At 37.9% G+C, this 27,755-nt stretch overlaps 2 protein-coding genes across 3 annotated transcripts; both read left to right on the top strand.

Moving 5' to 3' along the window:
• The first annotated feature begins 75 nt into the window (after positions 1-75).
• trim24 (tripartite motif containing 24) lies at positions 76-14,986 on the top strand. Its single transcript, XM_065289977.2, has 18 exons — positions 76-648; positions 733-851; positions 3,143-3,290; positions 3,676-3,808; positions 4,197-4,313; positions 5,666-5,780; positions 5,851-5,997; positions 6,161-6,275; positions 6,350-6,744; positions 6,892-7,026; positions 9,321-9,435; positions 9,885-9,939; positions 10,029-10,158; positions 10,367-10,590; positions 11,001-11,127; positions 11,235-11,309; positions 11,770-11,916; positions 13,664-14,986. The coding sequence occupies exons 1-18, from the start codon at positions 375-377 to the stop codon at positions 14,003-14,005; spliced, it is 2,913 nt and encodes a 970-aa protein (XP_065146049.1). The 5' UTR covers positions 76-374; the 3' UTR covers positions 14,006-14,986.
• On the top strand, positions 14,887-27,755 carry LOC135779246 (uncharacterized). Of its 2 annotated transcripts, XM_065289975.2 has the most exons (14): positions 14,887-14,986; positions 15,522-15,558; positions 16,415-16,684; positions 16,762-16,914; positions 17,059-17,100; positions 17,538-19,350; positions 19,517-19,690; positions 19,786-19,959; positions 20,913-21,086; positions 23,740-23,913; positions 24,201-24,374; positions 25,562-25,735; positions 26,204-26,250; positions 26,336-27,755. In XM_065289975.2, the coding sequence occupies exons 3-14, from the start codon at positions 16,432-16,434 to the stop codon at positions 26,875-26,877; spliced, it is 3,894 nt and encodes a 1,297-aa protein (XP_065146047.1). In that variant the 5' UTR covers positions 14,887-14,986; positions 15,522-15,558; positions 16,415-16,431; the 3' UTR covers positions 26,878-27,755. The 2 variants fall into 2 exon arrangements, with proteins under 2 accessions (XP_065146047.1, XP_065146048.1); XM_065289976.2 differs by lacking the exon at positions 20,913-21,086 and having other exon boundaries at positions 14,889-14,986.

Genomic DNA, 27,755 nt, shown 5'->3' with positions numbered 1-27,755 from the left:
TTGTCCTCTCCTGGCTCCCGTAGTAGCGCGTCATAATAGAGAGTCTGTGACGTCATACCGGGGCCTTTGACCATCGTCAACAAATGCATGATGTGCAACTAGCCGCTGAATCTCAAAATAAAACACCAGCAGCGACTTAAATAAACAAACTCTGTTGTTGCTTTTTTGTCATAGATAAAAAGCCAATAAATCTTTTGATATTCCGCGGTAAAAATCTAACGTCTGTTTATTTCGCGTAACGTTACATATGTTCATCTGAATCTGTCATCAACTCACTGCGCAGTGCATCGGTCTGAGGTAAACATTGCCGATTAATGTAAGATGTTTTTATACTCTATAGTCTCTGGGTTACTTTGGGCTTCCTGAAGTGAGCGATGGATGAAAACGCAGAGAAGAAGATCGAGGCAGTGGACGATCTGGTGATCATCGTGGAGAATGAAGCGGAGAGCAAGCCGGTGCAGGAGGCTGATGCTGCCGATCAGAGTAATGTGAAAATGATGATGATGGGACTGATGGACGTGTGTCCCGTGTGTAAGCTCAGCTTCACGAGCAGAGAGCCCAAACTCCTGCCCTGCCTGCACTCCTTCTGTAAGAGATGTTTACCTGCTCACAACAGGACGGTCAGCACAGGCAGCCCTGCCAAACAATGTAAGTGTAGTTCACAATAGTGAATATCTTAAAATGGTGACCAGTATGTTTTTAACACGTTGGTGTGCTCTCCTCTTTTATTAGTGAGCATGATCCGCTGTCCAGTTTGTCAGCAGGAGTGTATGGATGTTGAGGTCTTGGATAACTTCTTTGTCAAGGATTCAATGGAGGTGCCGAGCAGCACGATGGAGAAAAGCAGTCAGGTGTGTATATAAAGTTTACATGCATTTACACAAAGTGCTTTTCAGTGCATTGTGCAGTCTACATGTTATGTTTAATACCGTGACCTTTTAAGCTGTTGTCTCATGACAATACTTAGTAGGGTTGGGGATTGTAAATGGGGAAAAATTGACAGCTTAAAGTGGTGGTGTCAACAATAAACAAACATTTAACACATCGCTGTACTTGCATTTAAGTTGGATAAAAACACTCAGACTTTTTACTGGTGTGAAATAGGGGTGTGCCGGTTTCAGAATTGGTGATGACGGTTATGACGTGAGTCAAATGTGACGGTTCATCACATAACCGTCTGTGGGGGGCGTTTTGCTCGTTTAAATGCTCGTGGATTGACGGGAAAGTGTCATTTTACCATAAAATCATGAATGTGATGCCAAGTGTGTTTTAAACAGTAATAACTTTGAACAATTTAACAGAAAGCAATGAAATATTAAAAAAAAACACTGTTGCCAGAAGACTGTCACTCTCTGCCCAGCATAAATTAATCCTGTATCATCTATTTTAATAATCTTCAGAGAAACAGATTTGTGCATTGGGCTTTTTATGTCTGTAATTGTGTCTATATCTGTCATTACATGGACCAGAACAGCACGAAAACAATGTGGATTAAAAGCGTATTGAAGAGGTTTTGCTCATAAATGCGCAGGTAAAAGAAAGTAATGTGAACTTGAGATTGTTATTAAACGCAGCCGGTGTAAAAGCACAATGGCCACGCGCAGCAAACACTCTCCGCATACGCGCTGCACAGTGCTCACCCGGCGTTTGAATAAACTAGACACTGATTAGCTACTTGCTCTACGTTTCTTTAAAATTAACAGCAAGACAACTAGCAGTGAATGTGCGTTCAAGAGAGTTAGTAGATTAGCATGGGAGGATTTGAACTTGAAAAGCGGAGTGTACTGACGCCTTTCCGCGGTTAAAACAACATTCCTTCTCATGGTCATTCATGTTTATTTGATGCTATAAATTAACTAGAAGGAAGAGATGATTGGAAAGGTGAGACTTTGATGTTGTGACAGGAGGTTCGCTAATCTACCACCAGAAACATTTTAAATACCTTCTCCTCCATAGGTTTCCATGAAATTTCTTCAGTACCAAGATAAAAGATATATATTTTGTCACACCTACCTTTCAGTTTTTCTCCGAGTCTAGTGGAAGCACACTGACAGGTTGAAAGTGACACAACTTTTCAAACAGTTGCTGTAAAATAGAAACACCTCAGGACGGAAAGCTCAAAATATCAAATGCTTCCGGTGGTTCTTCACGTATTTATTGTAGCATTTCATAAAACAAATACTACAACCATGCGGCGATAAGTGGATATTGCATGACACACATTTTAAAGTAACACGCCGGTTGAGACACAGAAGTTCGACCCAGAAATTCAATGCGCGTCCCCGCGATGTTAGCCTTGCTAAATATTGATAGAAATGTTTGGTTAAGGATAGATGTTCTCTTTTTACGATAATGTCTGGTACAGTTGAAACCATACACATGGTGTTCCGTAAGAGGCTAAAGGGGGTCGCACACAGGACGCGCAGCTCAGGGTCGTGCAGCGCCATGCCGTTCTGAAAAACTCGAACAAATTGCTTTCTATGAGTATACGCACACAGGTGCCGACAGGTGGCACCTGTCCGTGCCGCCCAGCTACGTCTCAGGAAGTTCTACAAATCCCTGTCGCGCCACTCACATAGTTTAACATTAAATAACATCATATTTGTCCCAAATCATTAACAATTAACATTGGCTGCTAATGTGTATTTTGCATTTTGCACGCTATCTGACGAAGCTCGCGCTATTTAATGTGCACTTCCAGTTTACGATACCTCCGAGTTGTCCTAGACGCGACGCGGCGCTGAGCTGCGTGGCCGGTGTGCTACCCCCTTTAGGGCCAGATTTACAGCTTGAGTCAGCCCAAACCATCATTTTGGCATTTAATAACGGCTGTATGTTTGACACCCCTGCTTTAGACAGAAACTAAAGGTCTTCAATTTTAAAGCACAAGGTAAAAAATACTTACAAAATAAATATTAAGTGTTACAAAAAGTTTTAGATTTCACACATTTATGCATTTAGCAAAATTTACTTGTGCATTACGAGGTGTTTTTAAAATGTTTTATGTCATACATTTTATTTGGGTGTGGGCTCTAATGGATACACAGTACATAAGGGGGGGCCGCACGCTAAAAAAGTTTTGAGACCCACTGTTGTAGATGTCTGGAGTATCATGTGGCTCGCTTTGATGATCTTGTTTCAGCTGTGCATGAGTTGTGATGATAACACGGAGGCGAGTGGCTTCTGTGTCGAATGTGTGGAGTTTCTGTGTGTCACCTGCATCGATGCCCATCAGCGTGTAAAGTTCACCAGAGACCACACAGTCCGACAAATTACAGAAATGTCCTCAGGTTTGTAAATACTTGTAAATCAATACCATTATAAATATTCTGACAAGTGTCCCCAAAAGTGTTTGTACAATTGAAAATTCTTAAATGCCTTTGCATCAGTTTCAATGTCAAATTCAATGAGCAAGGCACCTGTGCCCCATTGCTCCCTGGGCGCTGTGATATCTGCCCACTGCTCCGGGTCTGTGTGTGTTCACTACTTAGTGGAATGGGTTAAATGCAGAGGTCACATTTTGATTATGCATTGCATACTTGACAAACATTACACTTCCACATTTTCACGCCCCCAAAACATTTGTCAGTGTTTTCTTTTGGTATACAACAGCATTTATTACGTTTCACAGATTTAAGTTGGCTTCATTACATATTTCCTATTTTTTGTTGACAGAGGCGATGGGTGCTTCCACACAGAAGCCCGTATTCTGTGATGTTCACAAGCAAGAGCCTTTAAAGCTGTTCTGTGAAACTTGTGATCGTCTTACGTGCAGAGACTGTCAGCTTCTCAAACACAAAGACCATAAGTATGGCCCCCATTTATCATGTTTATCGTGCTCATTTGATGATGTAGATTGCTTTATGTAAATATAATGTTGAAGTTCATAGATGTAACACATATGGGCGGTTTTCTGTACAGGCTTTAGATTAACCCAAGCCTAGGCCATAGTTATATTAGGACATTTAAGTAGTTTTTACACACATACTATACTAAAAACAATACTGGTTTGCTTCTTGAGACAAAACAACAGCACTGATATATTTTAATAATTATCACCACAAGGTTAGGACAGCTCAAACAAGCATTTTAGTCTTGGGAAAAATGCCCAATAGAGTTTAACTTAAATGTAAAAATATCACTGACATAATCAGGACCAGGTATGAATGCATCTAACAGAGGATTTTACAATACAGCTACCAGTTTCTAGAGGATGCTTATAAAAACCACAAGGAACACTTGGAAAGTATGACCTACCAGCTTCAAGATAAGAAGAAAGCTATAGAGGATGTGACTGCAACTATTAACAACGGGTAAATATGTTTAAAACTTTTTATTTATTTAACGCTTATAGCAGGGAATTTAACAAACAGTGATTTTCAAAAATTAATTAAAACATAAATCAAAAAAGTCGTCCCAGAAATTCCGGTCTGTTGGCAGAATCCCATGATTAATTTTTAGAAAAGTGAACGAAACTAGAATGAGATGAATGACTGTGCACGTACATTGAGTTTTAGTTGTCGAGCTGCAAAAGTGTTTCCATTGTTAAACGAGGTATATTAAATATTTTAGGATATTGATCGATGTTTTTGAGTCTTTTACCTTTATTCAGAAAGGACAGTGAAGAGTGACTGGAGACTTTTTTAGATGTGGAGATTGTGGCCAAAAACTTGCATGCACTTACTTGCATCTAAACTCTTATGGGGTGTACACACCAAACGCTAATTCAACAATTTGCGCGAGTAGATTACATAAAAATTCAATGCGAATGATGTGAATTGGGCAGTGTGATTACCGTGCTATTCGCCTCAAACGCATTTTTGCGCAAGTTGAAAATATTCAGCTTAAAGAGCCAGTAAGATGCAAATTTTAAGCATCCTATCAATGTTTATAAGTCCAGGACAACAGGTTTAAATGCATGCAAGGTCAAAACATTAACATTTTTACACTCATTTTAGCAAGTATGTAGCTATAATCATACTTACAGGTTGTGGTTAGGAAATGCATGTTTTTCCAAATATAGTGTGTACTAAACCATCTTTCATTGCCAAACTTCTAGTAAATCCCTCCGTTAAAAATTAATTTTAACCACTGATTCTTTACAGCCAAATGTTTAGTATATCCCTCCTTGAAAAAGTCATTTTAACCACAGATTCTTCATATATCTTCATCTTTGGTAGTGAAAACAACACAAACTGGAAACACAGCGTGATATGATGTTTACACACTAACTAGCTGTGGGCAGGTCATAGTTTTTGTTAGTCCCGTGAGCAAGGCTGTAGGCAGAGATTATTATGCAAAGTGTTTGTGTAACGTGGATAAAGTCAGGCAGGAGATTCAATCCATATGAAACTCTTTTCAGCGATTCAGAGTCGACTCCCTACTTTAGAAGTCAATAACTTTATTAATCGTGCACTTTTTGGTTCAACTACTTTGCACATTGTTTATACTGATGGAGTGCTACATGACACACTGCAATACAGGTCACAGATTTTGGATCTGTATGGCTCTTTAAGCAAAAAATTAGCATGACACGAAGTTAAATCCAGAGAGTAATCTCGAGCAAGGAACAAGATGCTTCACGTTTGGTGTGTACGCAGCATTAAATCCATATGTTTATTCTTTAAACTAATAGCCGGATTGTATTTTTGTCTACTATTGTCAGTCTCGTGCAAATGGATGAAAACCGCAATGCTGTAGCTACTGAGATCAGAAAGTCCATTAGCAATCTCATAATGGAGATCAACAAGAAGGGGAAAATATTAATCAATCAACTCGAGGTACTGTTGAATATTTCATTAGCTTTTATCTGTTGTTATGCACGGTTATAAATAAATTATTTATTTTAAGGCGATCACAAAAGACCACGAAACGCTTTTAAAAAAGCAACAGCAGGATGTGATGTCACTCTCCACTCATCTTGATCATGTGATCAACTTTACAAAATGGGCCACGGCCAGTAACAGCGGGACAGCTCTTCTGTACTGTAAACGACTGGTAAGTGATCATCAGCCCCGCCGACAGTAAAACATCAATTGTTCAAAATCTTGTTTTCGTCATAGGTCGGCTGTAATATTCATGATGATATGTAATGATGTAATAACTGCAACAAGCCATATGCCATTGGTAGGCTGACGTGTAACTTCCTCTTTCCAATCAGATCACATGTCAAATCCAGTACCTCATGCGGGCGAAATGCAACATCTCGTACGTTCCCCAGAGCTCAGTTCGTTTCCACTGCCGATCTTCCTTTTGGGCTTCGAATATGGACCTTGGTAAGATGTTTACGATTGGTTTCCAGTGGCAGCACAGTTCGAAACACAGATCTACAACACTTTTTCTGTCTCAGGTTCCCTAGTTGTGGAGAAATCTCCGGTCCGTCATCCAAACGTTCCACATCCAGGTGCTCCACAGCAGATATCTTTCCAGCAGATGAACCCAATCCCCAGACCTGAGAATTTTCCGTCAGGGTTCCCGGGCTCTCAGCCTCAGCAGCAGAGGCAGAGCACGCTGGCCCAGCTGCAGATGCAGGTGGAAAAACTCACGCAGCACACCGCCCGCCATCAACAACCCAATCAATGGCCGTGGTACCACAGCATGCGCTTACCCGGGCCTCCTCCACCTAGACCCATGCAGGGTGGGTCACCGTCTCAGACTTTACCCAACATGGCTCAACAACAAGGGCGGCGTTATAACGCGAGGAGTCCTCCACCTGTGCTTCAAAACTCGGCCCTGCCTCCACAGGTGAAGATGATTCAGTATAAAACCAAGTGTGTCCAAATATGATATGATGAATTGATATAATTGGAAATATTTTAAAATCAAGGTATTGATAAATAATTTTATGTAAATGTGGGGTTTTCTAAAAAGTCAAATCTTTTCTTCCCTTAGACCATGAGGGGTGTAATGAACAACCCTATGTACCCCCCTAAACCACTGGAGGGTCTCCCGAGGCCGGCTCGCTATCCGCACAATGCTGCATACTCCAGCGGTGGAATGCTTTCCGCTTCACATGCACTCCATCAGGTAAGGGTGTACTTACAGTAGGCCTGAGATGAGTAATTGTGCCATATGCTTGCTATGCTTCTCAATTAATAACATTGAAATGCCGCTACATCCAAAACCCAGAGGGCACTCTTGTGCAGAAACTCGATATGCGCTGCTGAAAAAGCACCATTTACACGCACATCTCCACGAAATGCCTATAAGCATATTTATATCGCTGTGGTTCAAACCTTTTCTGGTATTTTCATGATAATAAAGAATATTTATAATAATTGTGTTTGACGAGTGTTGCTTTTTCAAATGCATGTTATAAACGACTCAAACTCGCAGTGATTTTAGATTGATAAGGACTTCCTACTGATCAAAAAGCCATAATAGAGGGTATGCACGTGACGTCACCATCGGCGAGAGGGACTGCGGTTACGCCCACTGAGTGGCAAAAGACAGTGCGGCAGAAATTGTGTACAGTGTGAAATCAGCTAAAACACGGGGAAAACGCGTCTAAATGGGAAATAGCTGTTGTGCGATAGACTGTACTAACAGATTAACAAGAATTCGGAGCTATCGTTTGACAGACTGAAGTAAATTGATCCTTCATGCCAACGTCCACAGACCACAGGTGGGTTGACAAGCTGCTAGGGTCACTATCAAGCAGAGGTTTTACTTTCTACTTAAAAAAAATTTTGTATATTGATGTGTATATTATTCGTGTTTTTCTTTGGAAAACACATTCCAACGCAAATTATCATAATTTTTACTCTATTACATTTCATAAATAAAAGTTCTTGTTTTACATTTAATATACAAGTACATTGACTCTTTCGTCGCCAGCATTTTTTTTTAAAGTTGCCAGCCAGCGCCAGCGTTTTTCATGTTTTTCACCCTCTGCTTTCAAACAAAAACAACCGTTTCATCCTACCTTCAGTTATTTTGTAATCAGCTTTTGAATATGGGTAGGTTTCTGCAAAAACACCACATTTTGAGCAAAAAGCTGAGATAATTTCATTTTTGTGACGGACTTTTCATAGAGATCCCTTTCAGAGCGATCTTTAAAACAGACACGGAAATACAGCCGCTTGCCATAGGGCAACACTTCCAGGTTTAAAAAGTTGCGGAAGGGCGCCACCTGGTGGATAATAGTCGTCAAAGCCGGAAATACTCATCATTGGCAGGGAAGCGTTTTTTCTTCATTGACGAGATATCTCGTCAATGGCGGCGAAAGAGTTAACATACTTTTACTCAAGTAAAATTACACAATTAGGTATTAAATAAATTTTAATATGCAATATTGAAGAATACACAGTATGATTCTATGCTTTAGAATTTAGTGAAGTAAAATGTTTCCCAATACAAACAACCTAATAAAGCACAGATGATTGGAAAATGTAACTAATGTAACTAAGCATTGTCCATTTCTGCTATCAAGTCCAACTAAATTCAATTTAAGCTGATAATAGTCAGTTTTACTGGCATTTTCGCAGTAGTCGCTATGAAAACCGGCCATTTTGTTGAACGTTTGCCACTCAACAGGGTGAGTTCTGGTGTGGGCGCGTTGAAAAGTGACTTCAGTGCAAACCCTGTATACATGAAAGAGCTGTGCATAATATCACCTTTGCAATTCAGAATCAATATCAGGCATTATTAGATTAGCTGTAACTCGCACTAAGCACAGTTGCCTTGAACTGCGCCCGAGCTTGATTGCATTTGGCGCCCAAGCCCACATCTGCAAGCGGGACACGGTGCGATTAACCAACCATGCCTGGCATGGTCAAGAGCAATCAGGGGGGTTCAGATTGGATAGTGTTTGCAAAGCATAATTTTCATTGGCTGCAATGCAGAAAACAATTGGTGGCATTCAGGCATTTTGTGCCTGTAGATAGGTGGTGCTCAATGAGTTTCACTAGTAGTGTTGTTAACCACCACGCAAGCACACAAATGCATGTATGAGGAGTAAATATTGTGTATAATGTATTTTTGACTCATTTGGCCTTATTTAATCTCATCATAGAGAATAAATACAGCTGAATATTGCAGTTATGTTGCTTTATAAATTTGTATAATCATATTTAATGTTCATATATTCTTCCTATATTCAAATCTGTGTAACACACAGACGGCCATCCTATCTGGATCATTGATAAAAGTGAAATGATACAAACCGTAACTCTGTGCTGTTATACTAAGAATATAACAGTACTTGACTTATCCGATCAGAGAATTGAAAAAATAGTTAAAGTCTTTTTAAGTTTGTGTATATGCCCTTAATTGTGTGCACCAAATGTGTTCAATTCTAGCTCTTATGTTTTTTTTTTCAGCCAAATGTTCCAGTAACTTCATATCTGAACAGGAGGTGTGAACCCAGTGCGCTAATGCCAACTCAAAGACCCAGTTATTCAACTAGTCAACTTTCCACGCCTCCTGACCGAGCAGGTATGCAAACATATTTTCTTAGATTTACTGATATAATACAATTTATCATCGTCATGCAAGAGACAAAAAAGACAACATTTTTAATAATAAATAGAAATAATTACAAACAGACTGATTTATAATCTTTAGGTTATTTAGTACAATAGTGTCTGCACATCAAAACAATACAATTTAAATGTGTGTCACACTTTATGAATATAATCTTACACTTAAGGACACACAGATATCCGACTGTTTTCAATTGTTGAGCTTTGAAAATATATCATATTATACAAATTATTTTATCTTCTAATCTAGCGTAACATAATACATTATATTATAACTTTAAAAACGTACGAATTGAGTAAATGCATAAAAAATTTGTTGTATGCATTAATCCAACAACTTTTTTGTTGAAGAAATATTGAAAACAATTGAAATGGCATTTTCTTATTTTCTTTAACTTTTAGCACAAGCAAGGCAGTTTTCTCAAATGCCTGTAACCTCATCACAACCAAAGAACAGGTATATAATTTCTTCTGTTCACCAGGCATATTGTGTTTTTTATGTGTTCGTCACAAAATGATAGATTTATTTTGTGGCTTTTCTTCCAGTACCTGGAAACGTGTGGAGGCCCCTCGGAGTGGCCAATCAAATCCGTCCAATAAAAGAAGGCGCAGATCGTCTCCAGGACCGGTCATCGTCATCAAAGATGAACCAGAGGATGATGATGAAGTTCGTTTTGTAAGCGTTTACTCATTCTCACTGGATATAAGACCAAAGTCCTACAAGTTAAATACTGATAATATTTTCACTTATGTTCCTACTTTTTTCCACCACTGATGAAGCCAAATAAAAATCTTCGATCAGTTGTTGTACTGTAGATAAGTGTGGTAAACTAATGCTGAATACTAAGTTTAAAAATATACTTGTGTCCATTACTGCATTTCAGGTAAAGACCAGTGCTAAAGCCAATCTTCCAGATAGCACCGGGGTTCAGTCCCAGACCCCACAGCAGGGCGAGCAGCAGTCAGAGAAGACCCCAGAAATAGATGAAGACCCCAATGAGGACTGGTGTGCTGTGTGCCAAAATGGAGGGGAACTGCTGTGTTGTGACAAATGCCCTAAAGTCTTCCATCTTACCTGCCACATCCCTACCCTGACTGCATCACCAAGGTACATACAAGATTTGGGAAACAGAAAAGAGGCTTTTTAACGGGCATAACTACTTAATCGTGATCATTTCACAGTAAAGATATTATTTGAACAAGGCTTAGGGCTGGGTAGTTATGATGTTAAATATTGTGCAGCTACACTTTGGACATTAATTCTAGAATTAGTTAAGCCTTTTTTTAGTTTTTAATGTTTTTATTATTTATTTGACTGTTTTGAAGTGTTTGATATGTGCCACTGTTTTTATACTAATACCAGGATAATTTCATCTTTTGCTTTGAGGAAAAACACTATTGCATGATATATATATACTGTTTCTCTTAAAGTTTACCCATACTGTAATATGTTTTGGTTATACCTACATCTACACACATTAGTAAGTGTATCTATCTGTTGTTTGTGTTTATCTGCAGTGGTGAATGGTACTGTACGTTCTGCCGTGACCTTACCTCACCTGAAATGGAGTATCATAGTGTCAGCGGTTCAAACAATGTAAAGCAGGATCCAGATTCAGAGGCGTTCACACCAGTGGATAGACGAGTATGAAGAACCTCTTTGTTTTACAACTTGCCAAATTTGAAGCACTAAGATTGCACTTGAAAGAGTTTTGTTACATTAATCTTTATTTCATGCATTTTTATGTTTAGAAATGTGAGCGATTGCTGCTGCGTCTTTACTGCAATGAACTCAGCATGGATTTCCAGGAGCCGGTCACTCCAGCGGTAAGTTGATCCGTCTCACACAGCATTCCAGATCGAATCAATTAATTGATGTACATTGGGAAATCAGAGAAATCGTGCAAATTGAATTGTTAAAATCAACCAAAAAGTAAGCTCTGTTCCAAAACCTAGCATGTTACCTACTTACAAAGCACATTTGGGAATCCTAGGCATGCACCTGACATGAAGGCATTATGCTGCCAGGATTTATGTGGAGAGTCATTCCTAAACAACCTGGATCACACCGAATGACTGTCATTATCATTCATATTGTTGTGCAATGTATTTTTATGGCCTGTTGGATTAGTCACTCGTGTGCTTCCCGCAGGTAGGGATGTGTCCGAATCAGTCGTGTACTGTGTGATGTTGCGTTTCAGGGTGGTTTCATAGAAGGCAGCTGATAATGTATACAATAGACAGCAAGGTTTCTGTGCACTAACACTGCTTTCTTTTTAACTTGCAGTCAATGCCGGAGTACAGCGAGATAATAAAGACGCCAATGGATCTGTCTGTGATCAGAAGTCGGTTGGAGAAGATGCATTATAAGAGCACTGATGACTTTGTTGCAGATGTCAGGCTGATTTTCAAAAACTGTGCAACTTTTCACAAGGTACAAAGACTTTTATTGGGTTGTTAACGGATATTAATAACTAGAAATTAATTTTAAAGATCTTAATCTAATTTTGCACGCACAGAAACCCTGCACACTGAGTACGAGGCTTTTTAATGTTGTACAAAAAAAGTTTGCTAAACAAAACAAATTGAGTCTTTATAAAGTTAGCAGTTTCTCTGCAAATTGATAAATGACATAAGCAACAAACTTAGTTAACTTGAGCACACTATTGTATAATCTTTCATACACCGTTTGCTTTGAAATCAGTACCTTCATCCTGTTTTCCAAGCAGATCTGCAATCATCTGCCACAATCTGTCTTTGTTGATGAATCTGTGCTGGGAGACAAAGTGAGTCTACTTGTCAGACGGCATTCTGGATTTTGCCGTTTAGTTGTAGGGTGGCTCTAAATTGTCAAAACATCTCTCAAAATACTTGCTACAGATGGGAAAAATGCAGAAAATAGAAAAACAGATAATTGGTCATGATCAAATTTTTTTGAGATACGAAAGTTTCGGAGGCAGTGTATAAACGTGATTGACCCAACGTGAGGTGTTTTTTTGTTGCAGAAATCAGATGAGAATTTTGGAATCTTTAATTAAGTTTAATCAACATGATAAGTCATTACAAGTAATTTTAACTTAATATTATTTATCTTGACTAGAGATGAGTTGTTATAACTTCATGTAATAAGTTGTTGCAATTCATCTCTTATCCAGATAAATAATAGTAAGTTATAATGACTTGTAATTTAGAGTTAATTAAGCCTAAAAATCATTTTTTTATCATGTGGCATACGGGGGGGGGGGGTCTTCACGGGTCCACTTAGATTCGAAAACCAAGGTCCAACCCCAGCCTCTTGTTTGTCAAGAGTGCATTTATTTTTCGCTGAGACAGACCTGTCAATCAATTTTTGATTTTACATATTTTAGCGGTTACCTTGGTGTCGTCGTCAGATAACGAATGAAAAAAAATGGAGCAGCGGGCCAAATTGAATGCGAGGCCACCAGGGTTTCTTTTCGTCTGGTTAAAAAAAATTCCACTTGTTCGGGTTGCACTCGGGTCTAATTTTCTCTGGCTTGTCTTGGATCTTTCTTTAAAAAAAATATTTCTGCATGTCGAGTTTAGGTCAAAAGTGATTTGTGTTATTTTTGGTTGGGAACATTTCTTTGGACTCAAGAAGAATTCTAGTGTGGCATGATTCATTTTGTGTGTTAACACCAGACCAGTTTCATAGAGAATTTCTCATATTTGAGGCATGGTTTACGAATGCCCTGAGCCATTTATTGGGCCCTACGAATGTCTGTCAAATGCGTCTGTACGTAGCTTACAGCCAATCGGTGTGTCGCATAGACGTCATCATCGTCTTGCTGCCCCCTCCCCGTCCTGTGATTGGTTCCCTATTTCAGGTGAAAATTTGGACCATGGTTTCCATGGTAGACTTCCAGCGTGAATAAATTAGTTTTTGTTTTTTCCAAACAATAATAAATGGATCCTTCTGCATGAGAGCCAAAAATGTCTTTGTCCTTATATGCAGGGCTAAATATTACATTATTGGTCATATGTAACTTAATTAATTGATTCATTTACAAGCAACACAAAATAAAATTGTCAATTGAGCATCCTTGTAAACATTTAACATCTTTCAAAATGAAATTAAAACACCTCAGATATTTTATATGTACTTTGATTAAGCTGCAGCACATGAGTGTAATACTGATGTTGGCTATTTCTGGTATTTTTAGGAAGATACTGAGATGGCCAGTGTGGGTACTAATCTCGAGAGTTTCTTTGAGGAACAGTTGAAACTGCTCTATCCAGACCGGACGTTTTCTGTTCCTGACGTAAAGGAGGAAGGTGCAGCTTTTGTGGCTCCTGTCGAAACTTCAAGACCCTCATCAAAGACTCCTCAGGACACTTCCCAAACAGCGGAGACCGTGGAACCGTCCAGTGAAGATCTCCCTCAGGAGGAAATGTCTACTAAAGATACTGAGGGAAAGCCAGAGACCTTGTTAAACTCACCTGCAGGCCCCAGTCCTGTAAATACTGATACAGACAGTAACGTGACTAAGGTTCCTGAAGGCTGATCAAACTCCAGGATCATCCCCTAAAGACTTGACATGTGACATAATCTTACGATTATGACTCATATGCAAGAAGTATTGTGTATTAAATTGTTTTAGGCATTTGGAGAAAGGCAGTGCAAACCAGTAAAGATGTAATGTGTAATATAGGCACAATAAATTACTATGTAAAAAAAGTGTTTGCATTGTGATCAACATAAAAACGACATAAAACAACATAATGGGTTGTGTTATAGATGCCACACTGGGAACTTAAATAGAGATGCACTAATGACACCACAATGCATCCAACTTACACAAAAATAAAGTCGTTTTTTAATCAATATGTTATTCATATTTTACAGAGATCTCAATCCATAAATAGGATATGGGCCAGTGATGCGGCACTGCTGGCTTTCTTTGAGGTAAACCACATGTGCCCAATTATATTAAAACTTATCTGGGCCATCACTGGTGAATGCTAAGAAATAACATTGCAAAATTAGACATCGTTGAAATATTTTATGACCTAATGTGGGCTTCTTCAGTAGTGGACATTTGTCTCTGGTTTCACAGTACAACAACACATAAGAAACAATAAAGAAAATAAAAGAGAAGATATAAAATACACGTTAATCATTAACAAGTTTTGTCCGCACTTTGTACAAAAGATGATTAATAAACTTATTGCTTGTGGTTCCCTATGACGTCTTCCTGATTGGCAAAACTCAATATGTAGGGGTGAGGCACACATCCTCAACTATCTTTAAACCCTTTTCCTTGACAGAGATCATTCAAGTGTCTCTGTGTCTTACTTGCCTCATTCACAATCTTGGACAGCTTAGCTTTGGCTTCCTGAATATATTTCACATTTAAATTTTTTCACCACTAACACAGAAGTGCATAGAGGAAATCTGCACTGAAGTGAAATGAAGAAGTGAAAGATGCTTTTTAGTTTCTGTTTAACACAGTCGAGAAGCAAGATTAACGTCGCCATCATTCAAGGTAAGTTGACCCTAAACTGATTCAAATATATTTGTGTGTTATCAAAGATATCGGAAACATTTTATAGTAAGATTGTATTAGTAAATTCATTAGCTAACATAAAGTATTAATAGTTTTTCAGCATTATTCATCTTTGAGAGTTCATTGTACATTAACCAACGTTAACAGATACAAGTTTTAATTTTAAAAATGTATTGGTTAATGCTAATATTAACATGAACTAAGAAGAATATATGATCTAGAACTCATACAAAGCTCTTAAAGCTACGGACAAACATTGTCATTGGGGCTGTACCTTTATCAGAAAGTAAAATTTTGTCCCTAAAAGTGGTATATTGGTACCTTTAAGGTACATTTCTTCTGTACCAAAAGTGTATATGTTAGGAACTTTTTAAAGGGACCGTCCCATTGACAAAAGTACTTTTTTCTATATATAGAAAATGTATTACATGGTGCTTTTTCAGAGGTTAAAGTATTTCCTGAGAATGTTTACCCTTTATTAAGCATACTTTAAATATCATTTTGTGTTCAACAGAATAAAGAAACACATCCAGGTTTTGAACAACATGAGGGTGAGTAAATCATGACAGAATTTTCATTTTTGGGTGAACTATACCATTACCTGACTGTTTTGTGTTTAGTAACTTGACCCACCCTTTGAGGTAACGGAGCAGCATAGATACTATAATTAAAGAAATATAAGAGTGGAATGTAAAAAGTTTACCCATCATTTGAGCAGCACGTTACATCATGGTTTGTATTGTAACCTTGTTGTAACAGAATTAAGCTTTGCAATGATTTTGAGGTTAAAAGATGGATAAGTTGTAATTCGCCCCCAACTAAGGCTTAGAAAAGATGTTTAAAATCAATAAATAGTGCAAAAGATGCTATTTGCTGTAATTTCTTACATTTTATTCTGTAGTTGGTCAGAAGCCTACATAAAGAATAACCAAGAATTAACCTTAAAATAAATATAATATATGTTTAGATATTACAAAAACACATTTAAGTATGCTTTTTTAATACTTTTGCTTAATATTCATTCGTGTAGCCTGTGAACTTAAGTCATCTTTATTCCTCCCAAGTTAACTCATCCTGAGAAAGCAAAAACATAACACAGTTATCTGAAGTTGGGCAGGTCAAAGGAGTGCAGTCATTACTTGCGAAAGATTTGAACTCTTCTCGGAAATCACTTGAGAAGTAGCCAAACATCTACATCGTACGTGTATATGTGCCATGTCTGTGTGTTGTGCAATGTCACATGACTTTCATACATGCAACGCTAACAACCAACACAAAATGAATGTAAGAGGAGAAATTGAATTTTACTGTGACTGATTTTCACTTTAGTGTTGTTCATAATAATCACTGTTTTAGCTTGATCTATTCAATAGATCTGTTTAAAACCTTTATCTTTACGCTCAACAGCAGTAAATCAATGAGGTATGATGACATCTGCGGAGGACCTGCTTTGTGACGCACTAAAAAAGCTTCAAGAGGAAAAACTAAAGCGATTTAAGATCTTCTTAAAACAAGATGGATCCATTCCAGCGACTGAACATGATGATGTCCCAGGTACTGTGGAAAAGATGATCGATTGTGTTGGACCAGAACAAGCTGTGAAGATTACGCTGGACATCCTGATGAAGATGGACCAGAACTATCTGTCTGAAGAGTTAGAAAAGAAACACAAGAAAGGTAATAAGTGAAAGAACAACATTCATGTTTAAGTTGTAATCTAGGAAACACAAACATAAATCTGATCTCTATTTCAGTTCAAAACACTTCAGATGAGATCAGCAGCCGCCCTCACACTGGAGCCATTGTTGATGTGGATGCAAAAACAGGTGCAAGTGTAAATGCTCCTGTACTCACCGGAAACACTTTCACGGGCCCAGTCAACTTCAGTCTAAATGCCGCAGGAACTGGTACAAATTTAACACATCAAAAATTAATAGTTAATATACGAGACAATTCAGATTGAAACCTGTTATAATACTTGTATATCTATATGGTATTGCTTCTTAATGTTCATTGTCATTTTCGATCTGTCTTCTCTTTCTACTTTCAAGAGGCACAACAATTTGCAGAGCAACAGACATCAGATAAACAAGGTACAATGCCTGACTCTATAGCCTAACAAATTTTCTTACATCACAGTAAAATGTTTTGTTGAATACTGTACTATCAGCTTGATCACACAAATTTCCACAAGATTCCACCTTGATGGCACCATACAATTAATGGCTAAAACTATATATAATTTTGAATTTCCTTGGTTAAATAAAGCGATATAGCGGCTAAAGTATAGCAGAACTGAAAAGTTCACAGAAAAACGTTTTGTTTAATATAGCCCAGAGCAACCCAAAAAGTCAAAATTTTGTGCACTTGCAATACATGCGGTCCCAGGACTGCATTACTTTTCCTATTTTATTTTTTTATATACAGTATATATATATTTTTTATAAATAATCTGTGAAAGTGAAGAGATTGGTAATAAAATCATCTCAATTTAATGCAGTTACAGTATAACATTGATCTTTCATAACAGAGTTAGCGCTGCAGACGTTCTTGAACACTCACAAAATCAACATGAAGGAAAAAGCAGAGCATATTTTTGAGGGCAGAAAAGAAAACGAAGCACTTCTGAGGGATGTGTATACCGAACTCTATATCACAGAGGGGGATATTAAAGAAGTCAATCGGGAACATGAGATTCTAAAGATCGATGATGCTTTCAAGACTAAGAAATCACAGGACAGGCAGATAGACTGCAGTGAAATATTCCGTTTACTGCGGAAAAATAAAAAGATTGTGCTGACCAAGGGCATCGCTGGTATTGGAAAAACCGTCTCTGTACACAAGTTAATCCTGGACTGGGCTGAAGGAAAAGCCAATCAGGAGATACATTGCATGTTCCTGCTTTCGTTCCGAGAGATCAACTTAATGAAAAATGAAGAATTCAATCTCCACGAGTTTCTACTGGAATTTTATCCAGAATTGAACGGACTGGAAAAAACAAAGTTCTATGAAACACACAATCTTGTTTTTATATTCGATGGACTTGATGAGAGTCAACTAGCTTTGAAGTTTGAAAGCAGAACATTGAAGGTGGTTGACAAAAAATCATCAGTAGATCTGCTGTTTACCAGTCTGGTCAAAGGGGACTTGCTTCCATCAGCTCTCGTCTGGGTAACCTCCCGACCAGCGGCAGCCAATCAGATCCCTCCTGAGTTTGTGGGTTTGTATACAGAGGTGCGAGGATTCACTGACCAGCAGAAGGAGGAGTACTTCAGAAAGAGAATATCGGATGAGTCTCAGGCTTCCAGGATCATCTCGCACATCAAGACGTCTCGTAGTCTCTACATCATGTGCCACATTCCCGTCTTCTGTTGGATCACGGCTACTGTACTACTGGAAATTCTCTTTAAGAACAACGGGGAGCACATTCCCACCACACTGACTGAAATGTACGTTCATTTCCTACTTATACAGATGACTTTAAAGAACCAAAAGTTTGACGAAACGGTAGAAAGAAACTACAAGAAACTGCTAGATGCAAATCTTACAAACATTTTGAAGTTGGCCAAGCTAGCATTCAAACAACTAAAGAAGGAAAAGACAGTGTTCTTTGAAGAAGACCTAAAAGAATGTGGAATTGATGCAAGTGATGACTGTGAGCAAACAGGAATGTTCACCGAGATCTTGAAGAAGGAAGCTGGAATTTATGAGATGAAAGTCTTCTGCTTTGTTCATCTGAGCATTCAAGAGTTTCTCGCTGCTCTCTATGTGTTCTTCTGCTACCTGAACAAAAACCTGGAGGAGCTTCAGTTTTTCTTTGAAAATTCAAAAAGGAAGAGCATAAATGAGTTTTCATTCCACTTTAAAAAGATGTTAAATAAAGTCAAACTACACGAATTGCTAAAGAGAGCCATTGCCAAAGCAATGCAGAATGAGAGAGGACATTTAGACCTTTTCTTGCGATTCCTGCTGGGAATTTCACTGGAATCCAATCGGAAGATGCTCAGTGGCTTGTTCGCGTGCAACAAAGACACCACAAAGAGCATTACCAAAGTAATCAAACACATTAAACAATTACAAGATAAAGATCTCCCAGCTGAAACTTCAATAAACCTGTTCTTCTGCTTGGTTGAAGTAAAGGACCATTCGTTATTCAAGGAAGTGCAAAGATATCTCAGTTCAAATACAAGAAGAGAACTGTCATATTCAATGTGCTCAGTGCTGGCCTACATACTGCTGATGTCAGAGGAGGTTCTGGATGAGTTTAACCTGAAGATGTACAAGACATCAACAGCAGGTTACATGAGACTAGTTCCAGTTGTTAGATGCTGCAGGAAAGCCCTGTGAGTATTTGCAAACTACACTGTATCTTCAATCAACTGCTGGGTGTTTTTAAGGCTAATTGACGACAAAAGAAGCATGATTAAGATACAACAGTATTCATAACATATCAAATGATAAACATCAATATAAAATGTTAATTCTTCAACAAATACTCTGTCTGGGTAGGTTTGACAACGGTGGTCTTACTGAAACGTGTTGTGAGATTGTGAAATTGGCCCTCCAGTTACCAAACTCCCCGCTCATAGAGCTGGACCTGAGCTTCAATAGCCTGCATGATTCAGGAGTGAAGCTGCTCTCTGATGGACTGCAGAGTCCAAACTGTCAGCTGAACATATTGAGGTTTTTGTCATTCTAGTTCATGGATGTGTACTGTATATATACGAGTCGTCTTATATATTCACTTTATTCACTATGTCTTCTGTTGATCTGTTCAGATTGTCCGGCTCTAGACTGACTTGTCAGTGCTGTGAAAGTTTGGCATCAGTTCTACAATCATCAAACTCCTCTCTGAGAGAACTGGACCTGAGTAACAATGACCTCCAGGATTTAGGAATCAAGCTGCTATCTGATGGACTGAAGAGTCCAAATTGTCAGCTGGAGATATTGAGGTATTTCAATATATTATTATGGCATGGTCAAAAATGCATTTTATTTAACGAAATCAAAAACAAACACTGGGCTTAAACCAAATAGTCCCAATCACAGTCACCAAGGTTGGTAAAATAAAAACACATGTAAGAGGAAACTGAAAACGTGACTGCTAACAACCTAATGAATACAATGAATCAGCACACCAGTGAGTAAAACATTAAATAAGAAGGAACTAAACAGAGTAACAACACCACAGCAAAAGCTAATTGAAAAGACGTTTAAAAGATGACTTGACAGACAACTAAACAATTTTTTTTCTGTTTAAAAGGTTTAAAAGAAGAAATTATATATATAAATATTGTTGTGATCAGTGTTTCTTTTAGTGGACAATAAGAGGAAGTTTCGTGAAAAAGATTGTGAATACAGTTTAAACGTCTACTTAATCTGCCTAAACTTCACTTGGGCAACTGGTATTACGCCAACATTGAAACCATAGACAATCACAAATGGGATATTTAGCAGACCCCAAAATTAAAATCATGAACTTAATAGGCATAGCATGGGCTTCTTTAAGTTCATAATATCATCACCAGCGATGTCCAAATATAAGGGCTGTCAAAAGATTAATCGCGATTAATCGTATACAAAATAAAGTTTGTGTTTGCACAATATATTTGTGTATTGTGTGTAATTATTATGTATATATAAATATGTGTTTTTAATTGTATATAAAATAAAATATTTCAAAATCTGAATATATATGTAAATGTTTCTCAAATACATGCATGTATTACAAAATTATTATACACAGTGCACACACATATAGTATGCGAAAAAAAAACTTTTATTTTGTATGTGATAATTCGCGATTAATCTTTTGACAGCCCTACTAAAAATACAATATTTTGTTTAATTGTGCTGTGAACGCAATGATTTTCGCTTGCAACTATATTTTTTAAATTCTGTTTAGATTGGCTTTGTGTAATCTCTCTGGTCAGTGCTGTGAAAGTTTGTCATCAGCTCTACAATCATCAGACTCCTGCCTTAGAGAGCTGGACCTAAGTAACAATGACCTGCATGATTCAGGAGTCCAGCTGATTTATGATGGACTGAAGAGTCCAAACTGTCAACTAAAAAAACTGAGGTATCTTTTACAAGTGTAAAAGAAGAGCATAGAGTATATATAATAAAAGGCTTTTTATTAAAACAGTTCAGTTAACAAGATTCGTTAAGAAAATTAATATGCATGTCACTGTTATTCTTTTAGTGTCTTGTTTTGTGTCTGTGCTTTTGGTGTTGCATCTGAGCTTCTCATTAGGGGTGTCACAATTCTCCAAATCCTTGATTCGACTACATTTTCGATTGCCAGTGGAAAAATATGGTACATGCACATACCTGATAAAACGAAACTTCCTGTCAGAGGCACATTCCTGTCAGTACTTTGCACCTGAAAAACACGCTTTTATTACCATCAGACGAGATTGTGAGACTATACCCTAATAAGTCATTTTTAAATGCTGTTTTCATAACTCTTAAGCAACTGAAACAAGTTGTTGTGAAACTTAAACAGATCCCGGTTCAGAGAAACGACCGGTCCTGGCACAAACGCCGTTCTGCTGTGCACATGTGCATGCCCAGATTTTTTGTTTCCCATGTAAAGAGCAGCTGGCATGGTGTCTTTTGCATCTGCCATGATATCTTTTAACTGGCCGTAGCTAGCTAAGTTAGAGGAGGTTGACTCGCAGCACTCAACATGTGTGTCAACATGAGTGGCAGCATCGGCGATTCCATTTTTTAATTCAAGGTTGTGACTTAATTTCGATCGATTTCGATTTAAAATCTAAATCGTGACACCCTTACTTCTCATATGTAATGTCATCAGCGCGCTTTTGTCATTTGTATTAAAAACTCACAGCGGGTGGGGGGGGGTTGCAGGGTGGGGCTTGAGGGGGGTGTCACAAATGAAATTCAAAACTCTCTGCTAATAAGGTTACATTTTAAATACTTTGCCAAAGCAGTTGTCCATATGATGCTGGTAGAAAAGGTTTTAACTGAATTTATTACACTGATGACTTGTAATACTTGACTTAAAAGCAGCTGTTCAACAGGTCAAATGACAGAAATGGTGAAATTATGGAACAACTCAAGCTACTTTTGATACAGTACTTTAAACACGTTTCTGTTTCTAATAGCATTGTATGGACAAAGTATATGGGTCTCAGCACAATATGGTGAAAAAACAACAAGACCACATGATGAGCAACACTGGCAAAAGGGAGCGACCAACCCAACAGGGAATAACAGTAAAAAAAAAAACATTAATACAAACATGCAAAATCCAAAAACAAAACAGCTGAAAGAGGAATGAAATGCAGCATCTGACAGGGAAAGCCAGGTCACCATATGCCATTTTTTTCCAAACACGTTCTAGCCAGGATTTCAGGTGCGTCCCCCAGAAGTCACATTGGATGACCACAAATGGCACGTATGGTTACCCTAGTACAAGCTTTACAAGAGCATTAGACAAGCCGGTAAATAATTGGAGCACAAAATCAAAGGAAAACAAGTGAATTAACATGTAGTAAGAAATGAAACCAATAAACCAATAAACATATAGGATAGCAACTCATGTCCTTAAACACAAACAAACTCAAAAGAGCAGAATCCTGACAGGGCTGTGTTGGGTAACGGTGTTTTTAGGGTTATTCTCACAATGCACTGCAAAAAATAGGAACTTTCTTTTCTCACTGTGTTCACTTACTGGCTTTAACAGTCTTAAGCAACAACGTTAGGCAAAGAGCTGAACGTTACACAAACTGTCAACCCAACAAACATCATGTTATTTTTAAGAAAACTCCGACCTTGCAATCACTTCTGCTTTAGTCTTGGGTCACGTTTCCAACACAATGTTATATGAACTGAATCAAACTTTCCTTTTTGACATATGAAAGGTCTTGGTATTATTAATATATTATGCAAGTTTCATTATAATGTAATCCCCTACTCTTCATCAGTAATGGAAACATTTATGGGTGTGGAATATAAAGGGCTCCAAAGCATCTCATCATAAGAATAAAGTGGATTCAATTTATTGCACAAAACAATGCTGGCTAAAAAATCATTGACTTTTAACAATTCAGATACTTCAAGGGGGACTCTTAAATGTGACGTTTTAATCACTAAAATAAACATTTTAAGGGGCAGTTCCCCATACATGTATACACACACATGTGTATGTGTATGTGTATAAAAATTATAATTACACCTCAAAATAAACAAAATCCAACATGGATATCTGACCCTACGTGGAGGTAACAAGTAACCATGTTACAAAACTAAACATGAAATATTTTTGGGGGGTCTGCAGGATTTCAAAGTGGTCTGTGTTAACTTTAATGTTTCTGTGTTGTATCTTGAAATGTTAACTTGTCTGTTTGCTTCTTTTCTATGAAAGTCTGCTCTTCAAACATAAGCTTGCTTTCCTACTTCCCCTAACACGACAAAAAACTCAGCCAAAAATAATTCAGTATAATTGATCAAGAGAAGTGGATAGTATGCTAAAGTGTTAAAAATACTGTCAGTAGTATTGTGCTTATGACATTGAGTTTTGCAGAACCTGACTATATACAGACAAATACTTGAGATTATGTTGTGCATGGTTTGTGTTTGGTTACATTTGATTGTTAAAAATTTTAATTATTATTATCAATACAATTGTATAACGTGGTGGTTTAGGTAAAATAATTAATTTAACCCTAAGGCATGTCTTTAATAATAGATGTTTATTGTTTGTGTAGTTTAGCAGGCTGCAATCTGACTGGTCAGCATTGTGAAAGTTTGGCATCAGTTCTTCAATCATCAAACTTCTCTCTGAGAAAACTGGACCTGAGTAACAACGACCTCCAGGATTCAGGAGTAAAGCTGCTATCTGATGGACTGAAGAGTTCAAACTGTCAGCTGGAGATATTGAGGTTTGTGTTGGTTTCATTGGGTTCAATGTCATGGTTAAACAGTTGTGGCTATACATTTATTAGGGATGCACCAACAAATCAGCCTGTAATCGGTATCAACAGATTAAATCAATTTTCCCAATATCAGATATCGGCAGATTGTTTAAAAACAGCTAATGATCAGGGCAGATTATTTCATGTGAATAAAAAGAGGTGGAACGACACCCAAGCTGTTTATATTCACCTGAGGAATACCAGAGTATAATGAGACATCATACTGCATAGATGTGAATTTTTATCTTATTTAGATTGGCCATGTGTAGTCTCAATACACAACACTGTGAAAGTTTGGCATCAGTTCTACAATCATCAAACTCATCTCTGAAAGAACTGGACCTGATGAACAATGACCTGCAGGATTCAGGAGTCAAACTGCTCTCTGATGGACTGAAGAGTCCAAACTGTCAGCTGGAGATATTGAGGTTTGTGTTGGTTTCATTGGGTCCAATTTTAATGTTAAAGGAATATTCCACTTTCATAAAAAAAATCCTGATAAAATACTCATCCCCATTAGCCTAGAAATCTAGACGCACCCTAGCGGCCGCAAAATATATTTGCTGCCAGGGTTTAGTCTAGGCACTCACAATACACTTAACAGCTCCAAAAACCAAAATTTGGTCAGGCCAATCACATCGTGTGTAGCGTCTGTGGGGCGGGCTTAACATGAACGACGACAGAGCTGCGACGGTTCCTACTTGAAAACTTGAAAACGTTCTTCGTTGCTCTGATTGGTCATAGCGCTATCCTATTGCGTGCAGAGGCATTTTGAGGGACAACCTTATATCCCGCCCCTTGCATTGAGCCGTTTGTGTGAAGAGTTGCCAGACCTTACATCTTGATGTAGGTCTGGCTAACCAGGCTACATCCCCATTTCATCCAAGATGTTTATGTCTTTCTTTGTTCAGTCCAGAAGAAATTAAGTTTTTTGAGGAAAACTTTCCAGGATTTGTCTCCATAGTGGACTTTAGTGGACCTCAACATCTTATCTAGCCAAACCATCATCATTTTTGCCAAAAGAATAAAAAAATAAGGACTTTTAAACCAAAACTGTATGTGAACTATCACTCCAGTGTTTAGACCAGTATGGAGAAAGAGGACTGCTGCGACGTTGTTGTATGTGTAATGATACTAATTAATGTCTTTGTTTCAGTTTATCATTTAAAATGGTCTGCAAGTGTGCATTTCTCATATGTTACGTGTGACCTTTCAATGTGATTACGTAAAACGTAAGTTTGCACTGGCACATCACACGGCTAGTGCAAGACGATAAGTTGTGGTTTAAAAGTATATATTTTTTTATTTTGGTGAAGACAACAATCATTTCGCTAGAAAAGTCGACTATAAGGAGAAAAATCCTGGAATGTTTTCCTCAACAACAAAATTTTTTTTCGACTGAACTAAGAAAGACATAAACATCTTGGATGACATGGGGATTTTTCGATGAAAGTAGTGTAAATGTTTTAACAGTTGTGGCTATAAATATCCAGCAAGGAATTTTGGCTAAAACAAGGCAAAATTTGGCCACAAGAATAGACGAATACGCTTAGAACATGTTAAAGAAAAATCTATCAGATTTTTGTCCCTGTCTAATATGTCTGTGTCTCTGTAGATTATCAGGCTGTATGGTGACAGAGGAAGGCTGTGGTTATCTGGCTTCAGCTCTGAGTTCAAACCAATCACATCTGAAAGAGTTGGATCTGAGCTACAATCACACAGGACCCTCAGGAGATCAGATCCTCTCTGAAAGACTCAATGAACCAAACTGCACACTGAAAAAACTCAAGTATGTTCATCAATCAAATGTCATGCGGTCTTGTTTGTGATTTGAGATCAAGAGAAATTTCTAATGGTTTAAAATAGAACAGTTCACCAATCTCAAGTATATTTCAACCCCATTCCTTAAAGCAACACTATGTAGTTTCCATGTAAAAAATGACTTACAGCTCCCCCATGTGGTTGAAAAGCGCAACAGTGCCTGGTATCAGACACTCTTCAGAGGGAGGGGCGGGGCTGTGTTTCCTACCCTCCACCGCCACTTTCAGAGTGTGTTTGTAGCAGCTAGGAGGCTGCTCAGGTTGCAGCAACAGTACAATTTGTCCAGTTAAAAGTTGTTCTATCACTGAAATAATTTTAGAGACATTATTTAAAGGTAAAAAAAACTACATAGTGTTGCTTTAATGAAAAGAGATTTGCTATTTGCAAAGTACATAAATACGCTAATCCCTTTAATCTCTGTATGTTTGTTTTATAGTGTGGATCACGATGGAAAGTTCAGGATAACAGCAGGACTTAAAAAATGTAGGTGTACTTATGACATTGTGTCGTTGCATTTAGAAAAAATGATGATTGATTTATTATTCCTCATCCAATCCCTTTCATTCAGATGCCTGTAATCTCACGCTGGATCCAAATACAATCCACACTCATCTAAAGCTGTTTGAGGAGAACCAGAAGGTGACATATATGGACAAAGAGCAGTCGTATCCCGATCATCCAGACAGATTCGATGTGTGGCACCAGGTTTTGAGTAGAGAGCGTCTGATTGGACGCTGTTACTGGGAGGCTGAATGGAGTGGGAAGGGTGTTTATATTTCACTGTCATACAAAGAAATTAAGAGGAAAGGATGGGATGATGAAGGCAAGTTTGGCGTCGGCGCTGATTCTTGGACTCTCATTTGTTCTGATAACAGGTTCACTGCCCGGCACAATAACAACTTCACCTACATACCGATTTATTCACCTCCCTCAAACAAAGTAGGGGTGTATGTGGACTGGCCGAATGGGACTCTGTCCTTTTACAGTGTTTCTGACACAAACACTTTAACACACCTAATCACATTCAACTCCACATTTACTGAACCCCTTTATGCTGGATTAAGGGTCTTTGATGATTCCTCTGCGTCTTTGACTTGGTTTGAATTGTAATAACTTACTGAACAGTTGTGCACACTGCTTCTGCTTTACTATATGCATACTGCAAATATAAAGGTCAGATGTAGACATGTAGTTGCATGCAGGTATCACATCACTTCTGCTTTTTTATAATTCTCGATTTTTTTAAGGGCCATTTACATGTAAGATAGAAAGTCATGTCTAGTTTTATACAACACCTTGTTTATCATATTATTGACTAAACGTCTCTTAGTGGAAGGATTTATTTATGAGGACAATCAAATCTGTAATTAATATATTGTATATTATTCTATAAACTATATTTTCTTAATCCTCCTTTTTCTGTGGTTTCTTTTCATGTAAAGCTGCTTCAAAGCAATCCAACATTGTAAAAAGCACTATATAAATAAAAAAAACGTACATTTTTGTAGCTGCAGATTTCACTTTCTTTCTGAAATGCACAGATTTGAAAAGCTTTGTGTCCCTGATTGGCCAACTAATCTGTACGTTGTGATTGGCCTGAATACCTCTTACAATAGCCGGAAATGTGACGCTCCTTACCATGTTTGAAAGATTTGGTTGCTAACAGCAGTAAATTTACAGGCTGTGAGTCTGAAGCGGGATGAATTATGATAATGTCGGTCTTGTCCACGTCACCAATCCCAGAAAGTAAACTGTTGCCTACAATCCGTGTGTTTGTTGTAGTCCATGAAAAGAGATTTACGTTGGATATGATAACTCGCGTCATCATTTACTTTGGGGTTTGTACCTTTTGCATATCGTTAACATGTACTAATACACACTTACACACCAAAGGAAATTTTAATTGGTCAATAGGTGCTCTTTAAACTAAGCAATTTCTTCTAAATTGTTAAATCTGAGAAATGTTAGGAAACGATTTAGAAAGCTAA

The sequence above is a fragment of the Paramisgurnus dabryanus genome, chromosome 1, assembly GCF_030506205.2.
Source record: "Paramisgurnus dabryanus chromosome 1, PD_genome_1.1, whole genome shotgun sequence".
Lineage (NCBI taxonomy): Eukaryota > Metazoa > Chordata > Actinopteri > Cypriniformes > Cobitidae > Paramisgurnus > Paramisgurnus dabryanus.
The sequence above is the reverse complement of the archived record's forward strand: the minus strand, read 5'-3'. Positions and strand labels throughout refer to the sequence as shown.